The sequence below is a fragment of the Leptonychotes weddellii genome, chromosome 5, assembly GCF_054177405.1.
Source record: "Leptonychotes weddellii isolate Sample4059 chromosome 5, ASM5417740v2, whole genome shotgun sequence".
NCBI lineage: Eukaryota > Metazoa > Chordata > Mammalia > Carnivora > Phocidae > Leptonychotes > Leptonychotes weddellii.
In genome coordinates this window covers 76,406,940-76,416,989 of record NC_138373.1, presented here as the reverse complement: position 1 = coordinate 76,416,989, position 10,050 = coordinate 76,406,940, and the positions used below count along the sequence as shown (strand labels likewise).

At 40.5% G+C, this 10,050-nt stretch overlaps 1 protein-coding gene across 1 annotated transcript in view; it reads right to left on the bottom strand.

The window, feature by feature from the left end:
• DDX47 (DEAD-box helicase 47) overlaps positions 1-9,814 on the bottom strand; it is a 15,182-nt gene extending 5,368 nt beyond the window's left edge. The window contains exons 1-8 of the mRNA XM_081821236.1: positions 9,587-9,814; positions 8,823-8,916; positions 2,577-2,765; positions 2,256-2,327; positions 1,907-2,025; positions 1,246-1,317; positions 1,012-1,128; positions 335-481 (exon numbers count right to left, since the gene is read on the bottom strand). Of these exons, the coding sequence (XP_081677362.1) occupies positions 335-481; positions 1,012-1,128; positions 1,246-1,317; positions 1,907-2,025; positions 2,256-2,327; positions 2,577-2,765; positions 8,823-8,916; positions 9,587-9,742 (966 nt within the window). The 5' untranslated portion in view covers positions 9,743-9,814. The remainder of the gene's footprint in view (positions 1-334; positions 482-1,011; positions 1,129-1,245; positions 1,318-1,906; positions 2,026-2,255; positions 2,328-2,576; positions 2,766-8,822; positions 8,917-9,586) is intronic.
• Between the last annotated feature and the right edge of the window lie 236 nt (positions 9,815-10,050).

The window sequence follows — 10,050 nt, the reverse complement described above, 5'->3', positions numbered from 1 at the left end:
AAGAAATAAGGATGATTTAACATGACAAAGAGTTTGAAAAATAATTTATTAAAAATCTTTTGAGACCAAAGAATCACTATTACCACTATAGGGCTGAATAAATCAACTCAAGAGCTTCCATACCAGATAAATAACTATGGAATATTCCAATTTGAGCCTCTCGCTATCATGGAAGGAAGGAGGCATCCAGAGCAACACTTTAAAGCCCATAAAATCTGATTAATTCTGGGAAGATACATTAATGTCTCATGTTGTTTTTGTATGGATCTACTGTTATAAAGTTTACCCTTCTCATGCCACCAGCTCACTACTAATGACACCAAAGAATCTTTACCTGACTCATCTGTCCATGGAGGGGGATGGCAGTGAATCCAAGATTTCGGAGTAGCAAAGCTGTTCTCTGAGTATTGTTACAGGTGCTGCAGAATATCATAAAGGAGTTTCCAGCCAATTCATTTAGAATATAAACCAGGTAGGTATCCTAAGTTACAAACCCAAAACAATGTAAGTAAATGAACCTAGAAGAAAAGACTGGAGTCCTGGGCATAGAAATTATGTAAAAGACTAAGCCCATATATAGTTGCTTCTCAATTTTCCAGACTCCAGCTGCCAGTTTTGCATTCCTGAAAGCAGCATTATCATGTCTGTGAACGATGAATCTCACATACAGCCTAAAGTCAAACACAACTCCTTGTAGTGAGCAACCAGGAAAAGTTCCTACATCAAAGCACAAAACTAGGGCCCCTGCCTATAAAAAAGAAGTCACATAATTAGTAGAACAAAAAAAAGCTACTTCAAGAATGGGGCTGGAAAGGAATTACATCATTATTGTGGTTTAGCATGCTATGAATTCCCAGAATGTTTGACTTTATCAGTGATAAATATAAGCACAGTAAGCGCTCTAAAACGAACAGGAGCACAGCTCTTAGCTAATCAAAAGTGGACACACTTTCAGGTGCTTTGCTTAGGAAGGAGAGGGAGAGGCAGGAATGATCAAAGTAAACACTTTACCTTGAATTTAGAGGGAATAAAAAGATAATATTGCTGTAATTTCTCAACTGTCTGGTATTTGGAGGAAACAGCGCATTTCACAGGATTCTTCAGTGCTGCTCGCTGAAGTTTTTGCACCTACAGAAAGAAAACTTGGAGTAGTACACTGATTCTTAAATGCTCTATTTTTATTATTGCTATTGTTTTGATTTATCACTTAATAAAGAAAAAAACGTAAGTCCTAGAAAATTTCACCTTCTTGGTCATGGTGGCAGAAAAGAGAAATGTTTTCCGATCTCGGGGAATCACTTTGAGGATCTTGTCAACCTAAGGCACAAAGAAGAAAGGATACCAATATAACATTTAGACTGGACACTTGCAAATACTCTTTGTGAAGGAGAGAGAGAGTAAAAAAACTACAAGTATCACTGTGGGAATCTGGGGACTCAAAAATTCAATTCAATTCAGCTAAAATTTACTGAGTATTTATTTTTTGATACCATACCAGATGCTATTTTAAAAAATGCCATTCAGAGAAAAGAAGTTTAAATCAGAGTCAAGCTAATCTAAGAGGAAAGTCAAGAAAAGTGTTCATCAACTAAGTAAGCTATGATGAGTGGGTCAGCTAAAATGACAGAAAAATAAAGATATTGCAAAGCCTATGAAAGAGTCTATAAATCAAATGAAATGGAAAGGAAATCTGGCTGAAACTTCTCATGTCTGAAATCAAAGTCAAACTACATTCTAAAGAGGCACTGACAATATGAAGAGCACCAAGAATGAGAAAAGGCAGCACAGATATTTAAATTAACCGATGATGATACAGGGCTCCACATAAAGCAGGTGTGCAATGAACCAAATTTTGAAACAGAGCACTTGAGATGCCCTAAGAGGAGGAAAGAAACCGAATGCTCACTTCTGTCTCAAAATCCATATTCAATATTCGGTCTGCTTCATCCATGACCAAGTATTTGAGAGCTCTTAAGTTGAAACCTTTTGTATTTTCCAAGTGGTCAATCAATCGACCAGGAGTTGCTATCAAGAAAGGTTGAGGAGAAAGACAATGTTTAAGAACAAGGACAAAAAAGAAAGTTACCAACCATCCCACCTCCCCCAACCCCCAAATTTGAGAAATTAAAAAAATTAAACAGGGTTACAAAAATCCTTTCTTCAAAGTCTTCCCACACAAATAAGTTACACCCAACATCAGTCAATTTTCTTTAATTCATCATCACCAGTGCCTTTTACCTTTGTCAATTACTCACCTATTATTATGTGTGGTTTTTTCGCCAGGGCCAGAGATTGGGACATTGAATCAATTCCACCTACAATCACAGCTAGAGAAATAAAAAGAATATAGAAGAGAGAGGCTTTATTTTTTCCATAGTTCACTGAACATCTTTTAAAGCCAGTGCTAGATTTCTACTTAAATTTTTCTTCCTGTACAACATTCTCCAAAGCTAAAATACCAAATTGGCTCTTAAGGTTAATGAACTCATGTTGATAATACTTTTTTCTATTCTCCTTTTATACTCATTCTCAACTTGTGAAGAAACGCTGTGATTCTTTTCCTCTCAGATACTTACCACTTTGCACACCAATAGAAGACCCCAGGGCTTCAAACTGCTCTGAGATCTGAAAGGCCAACTCTCGAGTGGGCGTAAGAACTAAGGCAAACAAACGCTGGGGCGTCTCCAGCAGGGCATTCAGAATGGGCAAAGCAAAGGCCCCTGTTTTTCCAGAGCCAGTTTCTGCCAGCCCGATGATATCACGACCTAGGAAGAAAAATAAAACATCTAAAAGCAAAGAAATGCTCTCTACATTATTTCCATATTTTCTACGATGACCCAATGTGGGCACAAAGGAGACAATGAATAAACATTTGATGAACTTGAGGGAGAGGAAGACTGAATAGACAGAAGACATGGTCTCGTCCTAGATAAGCTCAAAATCTGGGGGTGACATACACAAAGACGGAATGTGCTAAGGACTTTAAATAGGCCCTTCCAAAACACAATGAGAACCACAAAAGAAGGAGTAACTTACTGCCCACAGGAGTCAGGAAAGGCTAACAGAGGTGATGGGTAAATTAAACCTGGAAGTAAAGAAAGAAAGGAAGGACATTCCTATATGAGGACAGAGGATGGAGGCTTTAAAGAACACAGCATGTGCAGGGAGAATGAGAAGTACAATGTGGCCGGAACACAGAAGTGTTAAGGAGGGGAAAGGGAGAAGAATTAGGCTAGAAAGGAAACTCATAAGCCATGCTAGGGAGTTTTGATGTCTTCCTTTAAGAGGGAGGAACTGAAGGATTTTAAGCAGGGAACATCATGATCAATGTTATTCCTTAGGAAGAGAAACCCTAGGCCTGATGGCATAAAGAGCCAAAGAGCTCAACACAACAGGCCATTTCCACTGCTTCTTCTGAGGGAAGAATGCCATAAGTAATCCCTTAAGAAGCGGTCCCCGGGGTTTGTTATCACCAATCAAGCCATAACTATAAGATTTGGAAATTAAGTCCCAAAGCAAGACCACCATCTCTAGGCTGGCTGGCTACAGCTCACAAGGTAGCTGTGCTCTAGAACAGCACCCCCCGGGACTGCTTCTTAGTAAAAATGCCCTCCACTAGTTGATGCTGACATTGTTCCTTGACTGTATAACTGCTGAGATTTCCTTACCTAGAAATTAACCCTACAATAAACTCCTTTTCCCTGAGGTTAGCTAACATGACTCTCTTCTTTATGACCTAAAATGACCCAAACAAACAGAATGGGGAACACACAGGAAAATGAGAGCTCAATGAGGATACCAGGGGAGTTATGATGGTGGTCCAAACTGAGGCAAGGCAGTGAGAACAGAACAAGTGAGATGCAGAAAGTCGTGCAAGGAAATGTGCCTGAACACATGGGTTTCTAGCTTGGGAAACTCAAAGACCATAAATTGAGATAAGGGCTTCCAGAAATTAGTTCTGGTGAGGAAAACAATGACTCTCGTTTGAACATAGGGAACTTGAGGTTTATGCCATAGGCTCAGAGAGAAGTATCTAAAAACCAGTTGGACATACTTGTTTGGAGCTCAGCAGAGAAGTGTAGACTAGAAACAGAGACATGGGAGCCATGAGCATCGTAACAGTGGTGCTCCCCCAAGGGCAGACACATTAGAATAATCTATGAGATTTTTACATCTGTGTATACCTAGGTCACACATGTAGAAATTCTGATTCAGTAGGTCTAGAAGTCTCTATTGTTTTACAAGTTCCACAGGTGATTCTGATGAGCACTGGCTGAGATTTACTGATGCAGACAGTTGTTAAAGCTTCAGGACCGCATGAAAAATCTTACTAGCGTTTTAGAGTGAGAAAAAAAGGATGAAGATAGATTTAACATTGCAAGGAAAAAGGAACCTGAAGAAACTGAGGAAGAACAGCTAGAAAGAAGACAATACTGACTTGAAATTGAGGAGAAAGAGGACTTCAAGAAAGGAGAGTGATTGATATCAAATAGAACAGACTTCTCAATATTCACCTCTTAGACATTAATCACTTAAACTAGGAAAGGCCATGCCAGATCAAACAACAGCATAGTCTAGTGAATGCTACCCTTTGCCCTTCTAATAGTAACATCAATGTTTTCCATATAAAAGTACAGGTGTAGATACGAATTATAAGTCAGACCAGACAATGGACTAATTTTGTTAAGGTCACAAAAACAAATGATAATACAGGGATAAAATTTCTCCCTCATTTACTAACTTTAATTTTCCTCTTGGTCGTAGGGTGAGTGACAATGAACTCCAACAGCATCCACCTATTTGTGAGCTAAGGGCTTCCAAAGCTTTTTATTCCCCAACTCTGTGGGGATTCTGCACTCCCTGCGAGGGGTACAACGTGCCTTCTGGGACAGGAAAAAAACAAAAACAAAAAGAGTGGGATCTGTCCTCCTTTTCTGTCAGGGGAAATCTTAAAATTTCAGAAGAAAGGAGTATACAAGAAAGATTTAAGGAAGTAAAGGAGCTTAAGTCTCTCGATTCACGTGGCTGTGAGCGACGCCCACTGCCACCAGTGAAGGCCTGCACTGCTTGCAGTTCTCTTATGATCCCCTCAAAGTAATACTCACTTTGTGAGACTAATTTTTCTCTATTATCTCCTTTCTTCCTCTCACAACCCTTAAGCCCTTCCAGTGGTAGTGTCTGTGTAGAACACACACTCCATAAGAGTAGAATAAATTCATTCACCTTGGTCACACTGCCAACACCTAACAAACTGCTCGGTATATGACAGCCATTCAAAAACTGTCTGAAATTCCTAGAGGACTTTGAGTGATCTCGGAATTAGAAATAAACTTAATACATGAAACAGACAGGAAGAAAAGCATCCTCAAAACCACCAAAAGATTTTGATCTCTCCATTGTAACACTCTGTTATATATGGCCATGAACACAGGCTTTTCAGCTAGAACATCCTATATTCAAATTCTAGCTCCACCAATAATTAGTTATGTGACTCTAGCCAAGGTACTTAATCTGCTGACCTTTAATTTCACCAATAAAATAATCATTCCTACCTTTCAGAACTGTTACAAGGTTTAAGAACGATGGATGTGCCCAGAACTCCGTAACTCAGAAACTGACACCATCATTAGTACTCAAACTAAAAATTTAAAGTTCATTTAATAGAAGAAAAAAGAAAAACATTGTTAGATTATTTAAATCTCTTGCTTAGGGCCAGCATCTACAGGGGTTGTTTTTTTTTTTTTAATTAAGCATTTATAAATTGTTCATTAGAATGAGATAAACTCAAGAATAAAAATAAAGACTTTTTCCATGATGATTATGTCAATCACATTACTCAGTTCCTGGTAATCTTTCACTGACTCTTATCTTCTCTGCATTCAATACAAACTTGTTACTGAAAACATGAATAATTTCAGAATTATTACCACCACCTAATCTGGGTTCCTTCCTCCGACACCTGCTGTAGGGTAAGCAGAAAATGCCGGAATGCACCAACCCTTCTTTTTGCTATTTGAAAGCAACTCCAGTAGCTCTGACTGCTGAAACTTCTTCCCCACTTGTGCAGTCCTTATCCTAGCTTCTCTAAACAAGTTCAAAGTGTTTACTATCCCCTCCCTGAAACACTCTCCCTCACCTAATTTGTATGAAATTGTACTCATGATTTTCAACCCTCTACTGAGCCTCCACCATCTCTTGACCTTATGTGGCAACCTCACCCATGTCCACAGTTTCAGCTACAACTTCCCTTTGGATATGGTGTCTGTATCCAGTTCTGGCCTCTTAAGCAAGCTCTAATCCCCAGATTCCAACTGTGAATTAGTTAATTCTCTCTCTCTGATGCCTGAAATCAATTATTTCCAACTGAACTCCTCTTCCCTGGAATTATTTTTCCTCCTATGCTCCTTTTTACACCTATTATGTAATATGTCCTAAACACACAGTAATATATCCTAAACACACAGGCAATAATCTTCAATTTCCCCACCCCTTGTCTTCCATTAATAAACTGGTTATAAAATCATGATGATTCTTTTTCTATCATTTTCTCTTTTTCATTCTCATTACCACTACCCTACCCTTTATTTATTGCCAAAATTACCACAATACCCTAATTGGTCCCCAGTCCCATCTCTAAACTACCTTACAAAGCTATGAGATTAACAGTCCAAGAATACAACTCCAAGGATTTCATTCTCCTGTTAAAAAAAATAATCTCCAAAGACACTCCACTGCCCATGAAACAAAGACCAAATTCCTTTACCCAGCATTTAAGTCCGGCATAATCTGGCCCCAACGATCTTACTAATCTTTCCCCCCATTCTGTTAAGTACTTGCAGGCCTCCACACATGCCCGTGCTTTCCAGCCTCCTTAGCTTTTTTTCATGTTGTTCCCTATGCCTAGAAAGTCTTCCCCTCCCATCAGACATGAATGTCTAAATCCTATTCAGTCTTCAAGGTTCAGCTCAAATGTCTTTCCAACCTTTCCAGCCAAAAAATAAAGTCAGTTTTCTCTAATCCATTCCAATGAGTAATAATCTATTCTCCTCCATCAGTGCACTTGGCATGTAACTTTCCTTTGCCCCTGTTCATCTTGTAATAGATTTTTAATTATCTCCTTACTAGACTCCAAGTTCTTAGAGACAGCCAAATCTTAATTTCTGGTGCCTTACACTTAGATACTTACTATTTATGGAAGGAACAAATGGAATTTCACAGAGTAAGTTTAATTACTTTTCCACATGACAGCTCTTCAAATCACTGAAGCCAATTATCATATCCCATCCAACTCTACTCTTCTCCAGACCTAATGCACTCAGCTCTTTTAACTATTTAGGACTTTTTTTTTTAAATATTTTATTATTTATTTGACAGACAGTGAAAGAGATCACGCACGCAGGGAGGGGTAGAGGGAGAAAGAATTTGAAGCAGACTAATCACTGAGCGTGGAGTCCTACACAGGGCTCAATCCCAGGACAAGACCATGACCTGAGCCAAAATCGAGAGTCCTACGCTCAACTGAATGAGCCACCCAGGTGCCCCATTTAGCCATCCAGGCACCCATATTCTTGATATTATACCACATTCACTGCCATTCAGTTGGTCCCTCAAAACTGGTCCCCAGAACTAAGCATAATATTCTAGGTGTGTTCTAATCAGTACAAGGCACTTTTTTTCTCTCTCTGGAGCTAGTTCAAGAGTTCTTTTTCTTTTTTAAAGATTTTATTCATTCATTTGAGACACAGAGATAGAGAGAGAGCATGAGCAGGGGGAGAGGCAGAGGCAGAGAGAGAAGCAGGCTCCCTGTTGAGCCAGGAGCCCTATGTGGGGCTCAATCCCAGGACCCTGGGATCATGACCTGAGCTGAAGGCAGACGCTTAACCATCTGAGCCACCAAGGCGCCCCGCTAGTTCAAGAGTTCTTAACCTGGGATATGTGGCAGAGGAATTCAGGTTGGGGGGGTTAAATTCTATGTACAGATACATTGATACATTTTTTTTTCTGGGAAAAAAATCTTAATGTAGTTAAGATTACATTCATTTTCTCTAAGGATCTTAATGAATTTCAGTTAACACTGCTAGGTCTCTTTTACTATCAACCCTAATACTGTGAAGTTGGGCTTTGGGAATCTAAGAGCAGGACTTTACCTCTATACCTATGAAAGTTCATCCTGTTAGTACTGGTCCCACTAGTCATCAACCAACTTGTTAGCCATTCTTTTGCAAATCTGACAAACACGTCTCACAAAGCGAGAGCTCTCAACTCCTCTGGATACTAAAAAATGTTCCAGGCACCCTTATGTAAATCTGCACTTACTGACTCATAATTTCTAACAAGTTGCTTGCTAGTACACTTTAATCCAGTGCTTCCTTGAAGTCAGCACCTGCTGCAGACAACAAATCTTATAGAAAGTAATCTCAGTAGAACAAGAGAATTACTTTTTCAAAAACCAATAAGCCACAAATTTTGTATCTTTAGTGGCCATATTTTTGCATCACTCGAAGTATGCAAGAATAGCTCTCAAAAATGGTAAGTATCTGGGCACCTGGGTGGCTCAGTCGTTAAGCGTCTGCCTTTGGCTCAGGTCATGATCCCAGGGTCCTGGGACTGAGCCCCGCTTCGGGCTCCCTGCTCGGCGGGAAGCCTGCTTCCCCCTCTCCCACTCCCCCTCCTTGTGTTCCTGCTCTCTCTGTCTTTCTCTCGGTGTCAAATAAATAAATAAATAATCTTTTTTTTTTTTAATGGTAAGTATTTAATTGAGTATAACCTCATAATGAACTTGTATTGAGCCACATATTAATTTAATTTAATTTTCAACCTACCTTGTAAGGCCAAAGGAATAGCTTCAATCTGGATCTTTGTGGGCTTTGTCCATCCCAACTGGTCACAAGCTTCACACAGCACATCTGTCACACCCTTAGAATTCAGAAAAACAAATTTTAGCAAAGAAGAACACACAGACACTTTCCTCCCTGCTAATTAAATGACTGTCAGAGCCATCCTGCTGGTGACCTGTGCATTCCTTACCCTTTGATTCAAAAAGTATTGTGAGCCTACGCGGTCTGCTCTTTAGTTATGAGCACTGAGATAGTACCTCAAGACTTAACACTTTCTACTCAAAGAGATAAAGCCGAGTTCTTTCCATGTATTATTTCATTTAATCCTCACAATTCTATTAAGTACTTATTAGTACCCCCAATTTACAGATGTGCAAAGTGAGGCACGATGAGGTAACAACGTGCCCCTGGTAAGTGGGTCAGGATCCAAACGCCCTTCATCTTACTCCGCAGCCCAAGATGTTGGCGGGGTGGCGGGGTGCCGCATGTAGTCTCCTGGCAAATACAAACGTCGCCAAACCAAAATGGAGAAAACTGCAAATGGCGACTCTCAGGGACGGGCAGCCCTCCCACCATTCAAACCCAGAGGCTTAGGGACAGCGTCGGAACCCAACCTTCGGAAATTCTGAAGGAAACCCAAACTAGGCCCCAGCTGCTTTTGTACACCACCAGCCAGGATGTAAGGCACTGGAATCTGCCTACGCCTGGTGCCTGCAGTACAAAGAAGAGCCGGCGTCATCCACGCTCACCAAATCTTTAAACGTTTTTGTTTCCTCCTCCTGCACCGCCGGCTGAAGAGCCTCTGTCGCAGAACCGTGCTCCTCGGGCGCCGCCATGCCTTCCGCGCACTCCGGAAGTGGGTCGGCGGCGCGCGGGATGCTGGGAAATGTAGTTTTAGTTCTCATCGGCCACCATGTTCTGGGCGCCCCCCTGCGGGCTTGCTGGGATTTGCCGGCCCTAGGGGTGTGGTTTAGCGGAAACTTGGTAAAAAAAAAAAAAAAAAGGCGGGGGTTGGATATAAACGTGTGGCCTTGTAGAACTGAGCCGAGTGCAGAAGGGGCAATGACGTGGGCCTTCTACCTGTCTTTTAGGACACTTTAAAGAAGTTTCCCCACCTCTCATACCTGTTATGTCCCTTGCTTTTCTATCCATAGAGCTTTGAACAGGTTGATATCACAATACTATTTATTTATTTTGTTTCATTCATTCATTC